General features: G+C 43.4%; 1 protein-coding gene across 50 annotated transcripts in view; it reads right to left on the bottom strand.

Moving 5' to 3' along the window:
- Positions 1 to 16,637, bottom strand: part of Pum1 (pumilio RNA-binding family member 1) — a 117,757-nt gene extending 101,120 nt beyond the window's left edge. For 16 of the 50 annotated variants that reach the window (XM_039110370.2, XM_039110371.2, XM_006239030.4 and 13 more), the window contains exons 1-2: positions 15,994 to 16,201; positions 10,773 to 11,146 (exon numbers count right to left, since the gene is read on the bottom strand). In XM_039110370.2, the coding sequence (XP_038966298.1) occupies positions 10,773 to 11,135 (363 nt within the window). In that variant the 5' untranslated portion in view covers positions 11,136 to 11,146; positions 15,994 to 16,201. Of the gene's footprint in view, positions 1 to 10,772; positions 11,147 to 15,706; positions 15,910 to 15,993 lie in introns of those variants that run through there. The other 34 variants (XM_006239031.4, XM_006239035.4, XM_006239036.4 and 31 more) reach the window with 18 other exon arrangements.
- Positions 16,638 to 17,150: the final 513 nt, after the last annotated feature.

The raw sequence follows: 17,150 nt of genomic DNA, 5'->3' as shown, positions 1-17,150 counted from the left end.
CCTGAGTTGAGATAAACCTGGTCTATTGAGTGAACTCCAGGACAGCCAGAGCACAGAGAATATTGTAAAACAAGTGGGGGTTGGGGGATGGGGAGGCCTCTGTAAGGTAAAGGCACTAGCCTGGCAGGCAAAAGATGAGGACCTGTGTCTGATCCCAAGAATCCAGGTAAATAAAGCAGGTGCAGGGTTCTAATCCCCATGTTCTTAGGACAAAATGGAAGGCAATTTCAAACAAGCTTGCAGACCAGCTAGCCTGACATATCAGTACAAAAAACAGAGATTCATCAATGGAGAGAACTAACAGCCAAGAATTTTCCGGCTTACGCACACATAACTGCATGGCAAGTCCACATTCATACAGCACATAAACTGTCTTATAAAATTTGAAATTAATAAATTGTAAAAAACCAAATTATCAGTAACCTCTACTACCTACATAAATATAACAAATTTTGTGCTATTTCCTCCTTGTCCTTAATCCATGTACACCAGGCAATAGTTTAAAAGCTCAAGAGCTCTCCTTCCCCCATCCCCTGAGACAGGGTCTCTTACTATACAGCTCTGACTCTCCTGTAACTCGCTATGTAGACCAGGCTTGCCTGGAATTCAATAGGTTAAGTGTGCTATGCTGCCTAGCTATGTTACCAGCTCTGAAGTACTTCTCTTAGAATTAGTAAGTTTCCAGGAAAGTGATTTTAATGTGTACAATCAGGGAGCATTAAGGATGTTGTCAATAACTCCTTTATTGGTAACATAGTTTGCTCAATTAAAGTTTTGATTTACGGCTTGTCAGCTGCTTACCCAGTTGCCTAGCCACACCACAGTGGGAGCATTCTCATCCCCTGTAGCTCACTTCCGCTCCAGCCCTGGGTAACCTGAGCCCCATCCTGTATTCAACCCTTACTATCACAATAAACACGCTCACACGATCTACTGCAATCTGTGCACTGTTTGCGCATTAAGTACCAGGACAGCTATGCACACAGAAAAAAATGAATGGGAAAACACAGCAAAGGAGAGGGCTTTAAAACATCAAATCCAGCACTTGGGAGGCAGATGTATCTCTGGGAGGGTCAGCCTCCTCTACAGATTGAGTTCCAAGACAAAAAAAAAAAAAACCTGTATTGAAAAACTGAGGGCTGGAGAGACAGTTTAGTGGTTAAGAGCACTGGGTGCCTAACTAGGGGGCTTATGTCCAGGAAACCAGGAAAGGGAATAACATTTGAAATGTAAATAGGAAAATATCCAATAAAAGGGGGAAAAAAGGTATATTACTAAACCTCAAAACAAAACAAAAAAAAGAGCACTGACTGCTCTTCCAGAGGTCCTGAGTTCAATTCCCAGCAACCACATCGTGGCTCACAACCATCTGTAATGGAAACCAGTGCCTTCTTTTTTTTTTTTTTTTTTTTTTTTTTTATTCTTTTTTTCAGAGCTGGGGACCGAACCCAGGGCCTTGCGCTTGCTAGGCAAGTGCTCTACCACTGAGCTAAATCCCCAACCCCACCAGTGCCTTCTTTTGGAGTGTCTGAAGAGTGACAGTGTACTCACATACATTAAATATTTAAAAAAGAAAAAAAGGAAAGAAGGAAAAGAAAAACTACGCCTACGCACATAGTCTTGTCACCCCGTTCTCTTGACAGTGTGTGGCAGCACCTTGTACCAGAGTGTGCATCAAGGTTCCAAAGACTGCTTGCTACTAGGTAGTCTTTCCAGAATATTCTTGAAGCAAGCGGCTCTCACACAAGTCTTGCGCAACTGCAGCTTCCTGGAAAGGCTGCATCTAAGGATGTGTCTGCCACACAAAGGTGTCATCAGAAACAGAAGCGCCTCTTTGCTTTACACCCTCCAAGCCATCTAGACAGCACCCCTCACTCAGACTTACAAGTCTCCTAACTGCTGTTTTTCTTAAAAGACTTTCATGGCTGAGTTTGGTGGTGTACACCTTTAATCCCATCTATGTGAGTTTGAGGCCACCCTGGTCTACATCTACATAGCAAGTTCCAAGTCAGCCAGAGTTACAATGGGAGACCCTATCTCCAAAAATCACTTAACTGATTCCATTCTCTCTTCTTCAACTGGTATATGTTATTTCTGTGAGTTTTCTATTGGATTTTAATTTTGACACAGGATCTCATTTAATCATCCAGGCCAGCCTGAAACTGACAATAAACTCTGAATTTCATTTTCCATTGTGACATCTTACTACCATCTATCATTTACCCTAATACCTTACTTACCAAAAGCTTTTTGAAACAATGTGTTGCCTAGAAGGCATTCACATCAAGTTCTATTCAGTTTGACTGGACATGTGTACATACACACATGCCAGGACCACTGGACCACTTCTTCATGTGAAACCATGATTCTTCAGAGTATACAAAGACTGTTGACCACCCTTTTAACAAAGTACCTAATATTAAGCTTGAAAGTACAGAACACAGAGAAAAAGGATGAAGAGTGTAGAGATAACAGAATATAAAATATGAAAGATATTTTATTTAGTCAAGTGCTGAGGAACCACCTAACCATCTATCCCAGGTGACTAGTATAAGCTGTCAGTTACCTCACAGCACTGGAGAGGAAACATTACCAGGGGGGCTGGAGAGATGGCTCACTGGTTAAGAGCACTGACTGCTCTCCCAGAGGTCCTGAGTTCAATTCCCAGCAATCACATGGTAGCTCACAACCATCTGTAAGGGGATCCGATGCCCTCTTCTGGTGTGCATGAAGCCAGCTACAGTGTACTCATAAAATAAATAAACATTAAAAAAAAAAAAAGATACCCTCACCAAGAGACAAAAACCAGTCCAACACCAATGAGACATTTGATCAACTGAGCTCTGCTTGAGCCTCTGTGATCATCCTTTATGAGGCCAACCTACAGTAAGCACCAACTGGTCCTAGTGTCCGTGGCCACAAGCAAACTGAGTATACTCCATGGCCCTGTGGCCAGGACAGAGCTGCTCCTGGCTGCCCTGGATAACCTGCTATAAAGCTCACTCATGGACCTTAACACGTTTCCCCTATTTCATCACCTACTTTATCTCCCAGCATTTTACAGAGAAAACAGATTTCACAATGTCAGTACCACAATCACATGTCAAAGTTTTAGTTTTGCAAGATGAAATTTTAATGCTAGTCAAAAAAACTTAAATTGGGGTCGGGGATTTAGCTCAGTGGTAGAGCGCTTGCCTAGCAAGCGCAAGGCCCTGGGTTCGGTCCCCAGCTCCGGGGAAAAAAAAAGAACCAAAAACAAAAAAAACAAAAAAAACAAAAAGACTATTTAAATATAGACCATTTACATATCAAATGGGCCTTCCAGCTTTTCTATAGCACCCTCATTCTGTTAATGGTTTGCTACGGGCGCTGTGCAGTGCAGCTCTATTCTGGAATCAGTGCTCTGAGGGCTTACTTACTTACTTACTTTTTCAACCCACCCAAGTTCCCTTTCCCTCCTCTCCTCCAGAAACCTCCAGTGAGTCCAAAAAATGGAGGCTTTGACATTTCAAACTATGTACAGCTTATTAAATCAAATTATTCAGAAAGTTATATGTGCTTTTACTGTTCATCTGGGAGGATGCATTAACACACAGATTCACTAGTAGCCCAGGCTACCCTCCCAACTCACCATTCTTCTGCCTTAGCCCACTGAATACTGGTATTAGAACCATGCTCACCTTACTTATGGGGGGAGGACCTCCTATATCTCCTTCTTCCTAAAAATATAACATAATACAGCCAGGTCTGACGGTGCATGACCTGAATCCCAGCACTCAGGAACCAGAAGTTAGAGGATCTCTGGAATCGACAAAAGCAAGTTCCAGACCAGGCAGGGCTACATGCAGTCCTGTCCTTAAAAGGCTCAGTATTAGGGTTGGGGATTTAGCTCAGTGGTAAAGCACTTGCCTAGCAAGCACAAGGCCCTGGGTTTGGTCCTTAGCTCCAAAAAATAAAAAACTTTTAAAAAAAAGTTCAGTATTATAAAGCAGAAAAGCTGATTACGTATATATATGCATATGTATATGCATATGTGTGTGTGTGTGAGAAGCCAAGGCAAAAAGATCTTGAGCTTGTGGCAAACCTGGGCAATATCATCTCAAAGACCATCATCTCAAAAATAAAGTCAGTTCACCTTAAAAAAACTGTATGTTGGGCAGTGGTGGTACCTGCCTTTAATCCCAGCACTCAGGAGGCAGAGGCATGTGGATATCCAAATTTGAGGCTAGCCTGGTCTACAGAGCAAGTTCCGGGACAGCTGGGACTACACGGAAAACTATTGTCTCCAAAACTTTAAAACAAAAGCCCCACCCACCCACCCTACCCCCCCCCCAAGATGGCTCAGCGGTTAAGAGCACTGACTGCTCTTCCAGAGGTCCTGAGTTCAATTCCCAGCAACCACAAGGTGGCTCAAAGACATTTATGAGATCTGATGCCCTCTTCTGGTGTGTCTGAGGACAGCTACAGTGTACTTATATATAATAAGTGTATCTGGGGTTGGGGATTTGGCTCAGTGGTAGAACGCTTGCCTAGGAAGCGCAAGGCCCTGGGTTCGGTCCCCCAGCTCCGAGAAAAAGGGAAAAAAAAAGTATATCTTAGAAAAAAAAGAAAAATGGACTGGAGCAATGGCTCATGGGTTAAGAACACTTGCTACTCTTAAAGAGGGCCAGGTTTGGTTACCAACACCTACATTGAGCTTACAACCTTGTGTTAACTCCAGTTCCGGGGGATCTGAAGCCCTTTTCTGATCTCTGTGAGCACTGAGTACTACATGCTTGTGGTTCATTTACATGCAGGCAAACCACACATAGATAAACCTTTTTCCTTTTAAAGTAAAGATTTTTTAAAAAGATTTCTTTATTTAATTTATGAGTACACTGTAGCTGTCTTCAGACACACCAGAAGAGGGCATCAGATCCCATTACAGATGGTTGTGAGCCGCCATGTGGTTGCTGGAAATTAAACTCAGGACCTCTGGAAGAGCAGTCAGTGCTCTTAACCACTGAGCCATTTCTCTAGCCCAAAAAAGTAAGTTTTTCATAAAAGAGAAGAACATGAACCTAAAGTACCTTCCTGACACAGTAAGTATAAATGTTATCATAATCACACCCTGAGCTTCTAAATGATCAAAGTGTTTTACCAATTTGATCTTAAATTTTGTTCCATTGTAACAGAACATGGAAATGCCTTTAATCCCAACACCAAGGGGACAGAGACAGGCAAGTGTCTGTAAATTCAAAGAAAGCCTGATTTACACAGCCAGTTCAAACCAGCCAGGGGTAGAGTGAGACTGTCTCCAAAACAAAATAAATATATAAAATAAAAGGAAGGAGGGGGGGTCAATCCATTATAGTCGTCTAAAAACAAAATGTAAAAATGAAAAGACAGGACTGAAGGGGCTGGGGATTTAGCTCAGTGGTAGAGCGCTTACCTAGGAAGCGCAAGGCCCTGGGTTCGGTCCCCAGCTCCGAAAAAAAGAAAAAAAAAAAAATGAAAAGACAGGACTGAAGAGATGGCTCAGTGGTTAAGAGCACTGACTGCTCTTCCAGATGTCCTGAGTTCAATTCCCAGCAACCACATGGTGGCTCAAAACCATCTGTAATGGGATCCAATGCCCTCTTCTGGTGTCTGAAGATAGACAGCAACAGTGTACTCATATCCATTTTAAAAAAAATCTTTTTTAAATGACAGAACCTGAGTACGGTCTCAATTTGGAGGGCCACGATCCAAAGGAACCAGAGCAGCTGAGGAAGCTGTTTATTGGTGGTCTGAGCTTTGAAACCACAGATGATAGCTTAAGAGAAAATTGTGAGAAATGGGGCACACTTACAGACTGTGTGGTAGGTAATAAGAGATCCTCAAACAAAACGTTCCAGAGGCTTTGGTTTTGTGACCTACTCTTGTGTCACAAAGAGTGGATGCTGCAGTGTGTGCTCGGCCACACAAGGTTGATGGACGTGTGGTGAAACCAAAGAGCTGTTTCTAAAGAAGATTCTGTAAAGCCTGGTGCCCATTTAACGGTGTAGAAATTTTTTGTTGGTGGTATTAAAGAGGATACAGAAGAATATAATCTGAGAGATACTTTGAAAAGTATGGCAAGATTGAAACCATAGAACCAGGAAGACAGGCAGAGTGGAAAAAAGGAGGATTTGCTTTTGTAACTTTTGATGATCATGACACAGTTGATAAATACCATAATTGGGGCTGGGGATTTAGCTCAGTGGTAGAGCGCTTGCCTAGGAAGCGCAAGGCCCTGGGTTCGGTCCCCAGCTCCGAAAAAAAAGAAAAAAAAGAAAGAAAGAAAAACCACAATTAACGGGCATAATTGTGGAGTGAAAAAGGCCCTTTCTAAACAAGAGATGCAGTCTGCTGGGTCACAGAGAGCTCGTGGAGGTGGATCTGGCAACTCTATGGGATGTGGAGGAAACTCTGGTCACTTTGGTCGTGAGGAAACTTTGGTTGTGAGGAAACTTTGGTGGAAAAGGAGGCTATGGTGGTGGAGGCGGAGGCAGCAGAGGCAGTTATGGAGGTAGTGGTGATAGATATCATGGATTTGGAGGTGATGGTAGCAACTATGGTAGTGGTCCTGGTTACAGTAGTAGAGGAGGTTATGGAGTGGTGGACCAGAATATGGAAACCAAGGTGGTGGATACGGTGGTGGAGGAGGAGACTATGATGGTTACAATGAAGGAGGAAATTTTGGTGGAGGTTAACTATAGTGGTGGTGGGAACTATAATGACTTTGGAAATTATAGTGGACAGCAACAATCTAATTTTGGACCCATGAAGGGGGACAGGTTTGGTGGAAGAAGCTCAGGCAGTCTATGGTGGTGGCTATGGATCTGGAGGTGGAAGTGGTGGATATGGTAGCAGAAGGTTTTAAAATAAAACAGAAACAAATGCTACAGTTCTTAGCAGGAGAGAGCGAGGAATTGTCAGGAAAGCTGCAGGTTACTTTGAGACAGTCGTCCCACATGCATTAGAGGAACTGTAAAATCTGCCACAGAAGGAACAATGATCCCTCACAGGACGCTCACAGCCAGTTTGCAAAAGTGCAGCCACTGACTAATGCAATGAGTGTCGATTAGATGTATATTCTGAGGTCTTTTAACTGTTGTAGCTTTGTCTTTTTCTTTTCATTACATCAGGTATATTGCCCTGTAAATTGCGGTAGTGATACCAGGAATAAAAAATAAAGGAATTGGGGTTGGGGATTTAGCTCAGTGGTAGAGCGCTTGCCTAGCAAGTGCAAGGCCCTGGGTTCGGTCCTCAGCTCCAAAAAAAGGAATTTTTAACTTTAAAAAAAAAAAGACCCTTAAAAAGTAAAATTAGGGGTTGGGGATTTAGCTCAGTGGTAGAGCGCTTGCCTAGGAAGCGCAAGGCCCTGGGTTCGGTCCCCAGCTCTGAAAAAAAGAACAAAAAAAAAAAAAAAAAAGTAAAAATAGGGGTTGGGGATTTAGCTCAGTGGTAGAGCGCTTGCCTAGGAAGCGCAAGGCCCTGGGTTCAGTCCCCAGCTCCGAAAAAAAGAACCAAAAAAAAAAAAAAAAAGTAAAAATAAATAAAAAGGCTCAGAAAACAGTCACCACAAAAAAATGAATGACCCAGTAGTACAGTGGCAAGCACTGGAGTCAGATCACTTCCTATTGAGTGATTACTACTTAGAACCCATATAAAAACAGAACACACAACACATATATACCATGGGACAGAAAACACGACTGCAGTCTATGAGAGTCTGTATCATTTGTATTTATCTACTATCAAGTCTATATTTACCTTTCTTTTTTTTTTTAAAGATGTATTTATCATATATAAGTACACTGTAGCTGTCTTCATACACACCAGAAGAGGGCATCAGATCTCATTACAGATGGTTGTAAGCCACCATGTGGTTGCTGGGATTTGAACTCAGGACCTCTGGAAGAGCAGTCAGTGCTCTTAACCACTGAGCCATTCCTCCAGCCCTATATTTACCTTTCTAGTAAAATAACTAGTTAACCTAAAAATGTGCTATATTGCCACAATAATTCTCTGGGGTCTTTTGTCTTCCTGGGAAGGCAAAAGTCTACCTAGAGCTTACACAGTGAACCCATGCTTACTTCAAAACTACATAGCCTGGGCATGGTGGTGGCACACTCCTTCCTGTAATGTCATCACTAAAGTCTGCCTCCTAACTATACTTCAGTTTCTTGTCTCTCACAGAAGATTCTTACTACAGGGTTCCTCTGTAGAGCCCTGGCTATCCTAGAACTCGCTCCATAGACTAGACTGGCCTCAAACTTGAGAGATCTGCTTCCCTCTGCCTCTGGAGTGCCGGCTTATGACACAACATCCGGCTCCCAAACCTTCTTACATGCTAAAGTGTATTGACTGATACTGAGATGAGTACATTTAATCAGCACCTTCAAGACTCTAAACCTTTCTGAGAATGTAGTAAAATGAGTCTTGCCTATGAAGCTCAAGCCTGAGTTCTATCTTCAGCCAAGAAAAAAGGGGTGGGACTGGAGAGATGGCTCAGCGGTTAAGAGCACTGACTGTTCTTCCAGAGGTCCTGAGTTCAATTCCCAGCAACCACATGGTGGCTCACAACCATCTGTAATGGGACCTGATGCCCTCTTCTGGTGTGTCTGAAGACAGCGACAGAGTACTCACATACTTAAATAAATCTTAAATTTAAAAAAAAAAAAAAAAAAAATGGGGTGACCATGCTATAACAGTAAACAAATGCCGTGCCTTGCTTTAAGTACAGAATAAAACTAAATACTAATAAAACTATAACCAAGGAACACAAGACACTTCCTCTTCCTTCCTACATATGCCCTTGCAAAAAAACAAAGATCCAGCATCTACTGAAGTGGCGCCTGTAATCCCAGCCCAGGCAGAGTCAGGCAGATCTCTGTGAGTTCAAGGCAAGCCTGGTCTACAGACAAGAGTTCCAGAACAGTCAAGGCTACAGAGAATCACCGTTTCAATACCCAACCCCTCCAAAAAATAGAAACCAGAAAGGAAGGGAGGGAGGGAGGGAGAAAGGGAGGGAGGGGGGAGGGCTGGGCTGACAAGATGGCTGGATGGATGAGTGATGGTGCTTGCCAGCAAACCTTATTACAATCTGTCCTCTCATTTGTACATGTTGTGTGTACACATGTACCTACACAGATAAATAAATAAAATATAATAAAAATTATCTTTTAAAAAAAAAGAATGAAATAGGAGCTGGACAGATGGATCATTGGGTTTAGTGTTTGCCACCAAGCCTTCATGAAGCCTTGAGATCCCCAGCACTAACATAAAAGCTAAGTGTAAAGGAATGAATGCAACCACAACCCCAACCTTGGTGGGTAAGCAAACCCATAGGAACCCCAGGAGCTCAATGCCAGCCAATCTAGCCAACGAGTACAACTCTAAGTTCAGTAAGTAATCAGTCTCAAAACATAAACACAAACCTTTAATACCAGCCCTTTAGGCAGAGGCAAGAGGATCTCTGTGAGTTTAAGGGGAAGCCTGATCTACAGACTGAGTTCCAGGATAGCCAGGGCTGTTAAACAGAGAAACCATGTCTTGAAAAAAACATAAAAGATAGAAAACAGTAGACAAAGATATCTGGCTCAGGCAAGCACACACCTATGAACACACACAGATACAGACACAGACACACAGACACGCGCACACACGCGCAAATACACACTCAAATCAAATATACCACACACACATACATACACGAATAACAAAGAGAAATAGCTACTATCCTTCCTGGCGAGCTGAAGAAGCAAGTAACTGAAAATTCAGACTCGCTTAGGTTTTTGAAATAGAACAAAAAACAAACAAACAAACTAGAAACCCTAGAAAAGATATCTGTTTCTTTGGCTAATAAGCACTGGACTGGCAATGTCAAATGACTCTTTACAAATGGCACCTATACTCAATTGCCAAGAGTAGCCTTAATCAGTTGAATAAGTCTAACCCTCAGGAAACAAACCAGGCTAAACTCTTTGTTAGTAAAGTAGATTTATATTTTTTTTATAAAAAAGAAGTCAGACATAGAGTTCAAGTCTTTAATCCCAGTACTGGCCAACCACTGTGGGTTCAAGGCCAGCTTGATCTACACCACCTACATATAGAGATGCCGTCTCTCAAAAAAGTTAATGAAAGGAATTAATTAAAAAATTACTGAATATCAACTAAATTCTTAGAACAAGAACGAGATGGTTAAAACCTAAAAGGCACGATCAGTCCTCACATGGAACAACCAATCTGAAGTGAGCAATTCACTTCTTAATCCCCCCCCACTTCCAACCATAACATCTTTTTGTTTCAGTAATTCTTTAAATTTTCAATTTACAACATCTGTCAAGTTTAGTTTTTCCTGGGAATTTAAACATTCTCACATTGCTTCCAAATAACAGGATCTTAATTAAAGATAAAAGTCACCCAATCGGAACAGAAAAGCTTTGCTTTACATTGTCCTGTAAACTCAAACAGTTCTTAAGAGCATGTCAATGGTGAAAAATATGCTGTAAGATATTCCTAGAAATGCAGTGAGAACATGAAAACACTCTTGAGATTTCCTTAGTGAATTACTGTATAACACCAGAACGGTAAATAAGCCAGTGGCAATTACAATAATAACCAGCCATTCTTTAAACCAAATGACTCTTGTTTACACAAAGTAAATAAAATAAGCAATGGAAGAGTTTCAGAACAGTCACTGGAAGCAGAAGCCTAAGCAGACAGTGATTAGAAGTTTCAAGAGCTGAAATAGGAACTTTTTTTACCTGGTGTTCTGCATGAATGTTATCCCCTGTAGGCCATCGATGTTTGCTAGTATTATAGCCGCCTCCACCACTTCCTCCTCCCCCAAGCTGCTCACCATGCTGCCTCTGAAAGAAGTAGTCCACCATAGCGTCGTCCTGGGAACGGCCTGCAACTCCTATGGATCCTGGGACAGGGCTGGAGTGTGTCCCAGCTGCAAGAGCCTGATTTGCAGCTGGCTGTGGCTGCGCTTGCGACCCTGTTCCAGATGTCAAAACAACAGGCATGTTGGGATTAGCTGGTTCTTGAGGGTGATGTTTCAGGTGGGGGCTGAAAGAGTCCTGCCAAAGCACTGCTTTTCTCTTCAAGACACATGCAACGCTCATTCCACCAACACCTGAGAACAAACAGTTAACAGATGTTTAATGCTTGCATTTTTTTAAAACAACTCCATATACTCCAGTACAAAATGCTAAACATTTCCCTCTCTTCTGCAAGTCAATACTGTATAACTGTCTCTACCAAGAAGTCAAGTGCCTTGTAACAGTTTCCTGACCTGAACCTCCGTTCAAGCTGCTGGGCCTGTGTGTACAGAAATAAAGGTCAACAGCAGCAGGTACTCCAACAAGTGCCGAGATGAGGGCCCACTGCTGTAACCAGAGCTGTACTGAAAAGTAATCATACAAAGACAAGGAACTTGCCTAATGTGCTAGGACCTAAGTTGGAGCCCCAGAACCACATAAATTAAAAAAATAAAAAAACAGGGTTGGGGATTTAGCTCAGTGGTAGAGCGCTTGCCTAACAAGCACAAGGCCCTGGGTTCAGTCCCCAGCTCCGGAAAAAAGAAAAAAGAAAAATAAATAAATAAATAAATAAATAAATAAATAAATAAATACACAAACAAGCAAAATAGCAATATGGAATCAGAATTTAATCAATAGTAGTTTCCCTACTCAACTTTCTCCTTAAGTCAACTGTACTTAAAATAAACACTTTTTTTTTCCCTGAGGTGAAATTTCATGTAACCCAGGCTGGCTTTGAAATTAAAAGGTAGTCAAAGCTGGCCAGGAACCAAGTACTGATCCTACTTCCACCTCCTGGGTACTGGGATTACAGACATGCATCAACAGGACTGTGACCATGAACTTTTGAAAGCATCCTTAAGTTTATAGGCTTGAGGTGTAGCTCAATGGAGTGCTTGCTGGCCCAGCCCGAATGGGCCCTAGATTATATCCCCTGGACTCCACCCCAGCCCCTGCAGATTCAATCCCATGGACCCTCCCCACCTCATACCCTAATTATCTTTAAAAGAATTTACAGGGTTGGGGACTTAGCTCAGTGGTAGAGCGCTTGCCTAGGAAGCGCAAGGCCCTGGGTTCGGTCCCCAGCTCCGAAAAAAAGACCAAAAAAAAAAAAAGAAATCAAATATTACTAGGATCCTTTGCTACTTAAGTTCCATAAAACCAAATAATTACATTTGTATGAAAAAAGTAAACTGGTTACCAATTAGGGTATTCTGTCTGCAACCACCAGAGAACTTCCGAGGTTAGCAACACAGTTCAAAACAGAGGAGAAGCCTGTTTTCTCTTTTCTGAAATAGTCTTCTTTTGTATGTGTTTTACCTGTGTGTGTATCATGTACATGCAGTGTATGAGAAGGCCGGAGGTATAATATCCTCTAAAACTGGAGCCAGGATTGATTGTGAACCATGCCAGTGCTAGGAACCAAACACATGTCCTTGGCAAAAGCACCGAGTCAGAAGTGCAAAAGCACCAAGCATCTCTCCAGACTCCACCATGCTCTCTCATTAGGTAAGTAACCTCATGGAAAAGTAATACTAGCTTCTCACAACTAATTCAGGTTATGAAGCTAGTAAAAGTCACATGGAATCTGCAATCTCTTCAAAATCCCAGCACTCTGGGAGACTAAAGCAGGGGAACTGCTAATATTTTGAGGTCAAGGAGCTATACTGTGAGTTTAAGGCAAACCTGGAGAACAGTAAAATATCCCTCCCCCCAAAAAACAAAACCAAACCTCTGCTTTGGAAATGCCTAATGTAAATCAAAAAATCCAATACCCTTCTACCTACCTACCTACACACACACACACACACACACACACACACACACACACACACACACACCCCAATTAAACCTTATACTGGAATAGTTTTTGCCTGCTAGGCTCTCATGAACAAAATGCTGTCAATGCTCAAGCACAAACCCAGAAATGTACAGCTGTTTCATTCTGATCCTCTGCAAAATACACCAGCATAGTCCTCCGTCCTTCATATCTCAGAGTGCATTTACTTCTGTAAGAGAGCCTCGGGCTGGGGATTTAGCTCAGTGGTAGAGCGCTTACCTAGGAAGCGCAAGGCCCTGGGTTCGGTCCCCAGCTCCGGAAAAAAGAAAAAAAAAAAAAAGAGCCTCCATCTCTTTACTTGAGGCCAACTGATGCAAAAAAGTTTTGCCACCAAACAAACAACCTGTCAGTTTCAAAAAAAAAAAGTTTTCCCCAATCACTGGCCTTGGTTTTTGATAGCTTTTAATCAGTAAGTTGAAAAGTATAAAGGAAGTTCTAAATTTCCTCAAATCACTATGCTTAAGATTCCACAAATTTAGTTACCTATACCAATCAAGGCTGCCATGCTTCAATCACCAAGAGGATTCATAAAATAATAAAGGCAGTATTTTCTAACATAAAAGTGCTGCTAAAGGGGTTGGGGATTTAGCTCAGTGGTAGAGCGCTTGCCTAGGAAGCGCAAGGCCCTGGGTTCGGTCCCCAGCTCCGAAAAAAAGAACCAAAAAAAAAAAGCTGCTAAAAGTTACCTATGAATTTTCATATTAAAAAAAGTTTAGCTGGCCAGTGGTTGTGCACACCTTTAAATCCCAGCACTCAGGAATCCGAGGCTGAGTCAGATCTGAGTTCAAGACCAGCCTCGTCCACAGAGTGAGTTCCAAGACAGCAATGGCTATACAGAGAAACCCTGTCTCAAAAAAACAATAAATAAGTAAACAAACAAATGATAAAAGTCTGTCCCTGAAAGCAATCTCATTCTAAAAAAATAACTGGGGGTTGGGGATTTGGCTCAGTGGTAGAGCGCTTGCAAGCGCAAGGCCCTGGGTTCGGTCCCCAGCTCCAAAAAAAAGAAAAAAGAAAAAAAAAATAACTGGGGAGGGGTCACTTACAAAAATATTAAAACAAAACAATTGGCCTTTGAAAGGCTATCTGGAATGGAGACTTCCTGCTTTATCTAATGAGGCAAGGCTGTTTCCCAAACTGCCTTGGGGGTTGGGGGGGGGGGGGGAGCAGGGAGCCTGGCAAGAGGGACAACTTAAAAGTGAGCGAACACCTAAACACTGACATGTGTCTGAGAGAATTTTGTAACATCTTGGCAATGGCAGAACAAAAACTAATAATCGGTCACCCTAAGAACCACAAAAAAAGAAACTGATGGTGCATTTTAGGGAACCCTCAAAGCTCACTAAAAAGTTATGTGCAGTATTTAAAATGGGATTTTTTTTAAGCAAATGACATATCATTTAAAAGGAAATATGTTAAGCAATAGGAGGTACCAATGCTACGTACTACCGTTCAAACTGATCACGCTGTAGTTTATTTTTACTTTTTTTTTCTTTTTTTCGGTGCTGGGGACCGAACCCAGGGCCTTGCGCTTGGTAGGCAAGTGCTCTACAGCTGAGCTAAATCCCCAACCCCTTATTTTTACTTTTTTAAAGTATCACTAATAGGAGTTTTCTTTAAACAAAGAAACATGGTTTAATCTATCTCCTTTTACTAAGATGCTTGGGTTTAAAATTTATTTTTACTACACTGAACAAACCTTCTGTGGACATAAATTTATCTTAAATCGGTTCACAAACCCAAACTAAACAATCCTAACTTCAAAAAGCTGTTGCCTTAGACAAGATGAATTCAAGCGTGAAAAGGCAAAATACTCAAAGTTCAGAACCCAGTATTTCCAAACCACCAGATAAAGATCCGCGGTCCCTAGTGTTTTACAAAGTTACAATGATCGAAGGGTCAGAATGTTCATGTGTTTACTAAAAACCCCGAAGGAAGCTGCTTATCTTAAAGCGAGAACATTAGTAACTTTTACACCAACACAAACAGCTAAATCTACAATCCTACTTCAGAAGTAACTGGCTTTAAAAACTGAAAAGTCCAAAAGCACTCATAAATAATCTTAATAATCCCAGTAATTAATGGAGTGAGCAAAATGATCAAGTGTAACGAAGCGTTATCATAATTTGCACAGTGAAAACGAACAATCCTTCAAAGTTATGATGAGAATAAAGCCTTCCTCTGGTCGTCTGTGTGAGAGCTCTTGGGAAGAGGGGTGAGCCTCACTGGAGAAAAGTTACAGGAGCGTTCCTCACTTAACGTGGGAGTGGTACTGACGAGTAAAACAAATGACCCATGTTTACCAACCGCGTTTGTGAGGACCGAAACTGTAGCACTGTGTAGATATCTACACATGGTTTTCCTACTACCTACTGAAAGCCCCTTGGAGAGGAAAATACACCAACACAGGGAAGCTCAGAGAGGAAGAACACCCCCCGCCTCAAAAGGGGGGAAAAGAAAAACACACAAGCTCTCATAGAAACAAAAGGCCACAAGAATCCCAGGCGCTTAAAAAGCGATCCGAAACTTCCTGATGGCCACCTCTCCACATTTAAGGCTTGCAAAATCGCCTACTACCCCACTACCGTGGGGGCTCGCCCGAGGACGCGGGCCCACCGCTGCTTTCTAAAGCCATGTATTGTTCCTCCCTCGGCGCTGCCACGGAAGCTCCAGAAGTCGAAGGAGCCCGCGGGAGCACGGAATCTCCACTCCACGGCTACAAGAGAGGACCTAGGGCTTCGCAGACCCAACCAAAAATAAATAAATAAATAAATACCCCCCCCCAAAAAAAGCCGAGCCGAACGGCAACACCAACCTCCAGGGACTCCCAGCGGGGCCGAAGAGGCACGGAGCCGCCGCCAGCTGCGGGCCGGGCCCCGGCCGCGGCCCGCTCCCCACCCCCTCCTCGCGGATAACAATAGGGCCTCGCTGCCGCCTCCCAAACACGTACGAGCGGAGCGAGCGCGGAGCCTCCGCCAGGCCCGGCGGCGTCTCTAAGCCCTTCTCGCCCCGCCAACCGCTGCCAAACGCCAATACGAGGGGCGCATCGGCTTGCTGGGGGTTCAGAGCACGGTTTGGGGCCACCGGGGCGCGGATACTCACGGGCGGAGCGGTAGGATGAAGATGGATTCCGGCCCCCCGATCTTCGCTCGCCGGCGCTCTCGCTCCCCCTTACCTTTCACTCCGACAACATGGCGGCCCACTGGGGACTGGGCTGACGCGGTGCATCATGGGAGCGGCGCCGGCCCCGGCTCTGGCGGTGGCAGCGGCGTGTGCGGAGCGGGAGGGCGGCTCTGGAACAGGTTGCCCGGTTGCCATGCCAACCGCAGGGCCTGCGTGAACTCGGGGAAACTCGCAGGCCACACAACCGCTGTGCCCGCCCGCTGGGGCGAGCACGCGCCGCCGCGTAGGGAGCAGGGTGGAAGGCGCGGGAGCGCGCACGGAGTGCCCAGCCTGCCGTAGGGGGAGGGGACGCCAACATAGATCTGTGCGTGGACCTTAGCACAGCCTGGCCCGAGGCTGGGTTCGAACCTCTTCCAGCCTTCCGGTTCCTGGCCTTTTTGCATCTTCCTCCTGCCTCTGTTTCCCCACTGTAACAAACAAAAGAGAAGAGCAACAGGATAACCAACTGTAGGAGGGCAGGGCCTCAACTTAATTTGCAGGATCTGGAACACAATGGACAATGCCAGGACCCTTATTCAAAGGTCATTAGAAATATTAAGATGCAAAAACAAAAAAAGAAAGAAAGAAAAGAAATATTAAGATGCAAATTAAGCTGAGAACAAGAAGCCTGAGGTGTTTGCAAACACTCCATTTTGGTTGGTTGGTTGGTTGTTTGGTTTTGGGGTTTTTTTTTTGGGTTTTTTGTTTTTGTTTTTTTATGTGACAGGGTCTTTTGTAGCCCTGGCTGGTCTCTAACCTACTGAAATCCACCTGCCTCTGTCTTGGAGAATCATCCAATTTTAAGTTTTTTTTCTTTTTGATTTTTCAAAACAGAGTTTCTCTGTGTAACTCTTGCTGTCCTGGAACTCACATTGTAGACCAGGCTGGTCTTAGAACTCACAGAGATATCCCCATCTCTGACTTGAATATTGGGATTAAAGGCCTGTGCCCCCACCACCTCTATTTTTTTTTCTTTTTTTTGAGACAGGGTTTCATATCATCCAGGCTGCCCTCAAACTCACTGTGTACCTAAAGATTACCTTGAACTCCTGAGCCTACTCACATACCTTCCTACTGTTGCTATTACTGACATGTTC

This window comes from Rattus norvegicus, chromosome 5, assembly GCF_036323735.1.
Source record: "Rattus norvegicus strain BN/NHsdMcwi chromosome 5, GRCr8, whole genome shotgun sequence".
Lineage (NCBI taxonomy): Eukaryota > Metazoa > Chordata > Mammalia > Rodentia > Muridae > Rattus > Rattus norvegicus.
The sequence above is the reverse complement of the archived record's forward strand: the minus strand, read 5'-3'. Positions and strand labels throughout refer to the sequence as shown.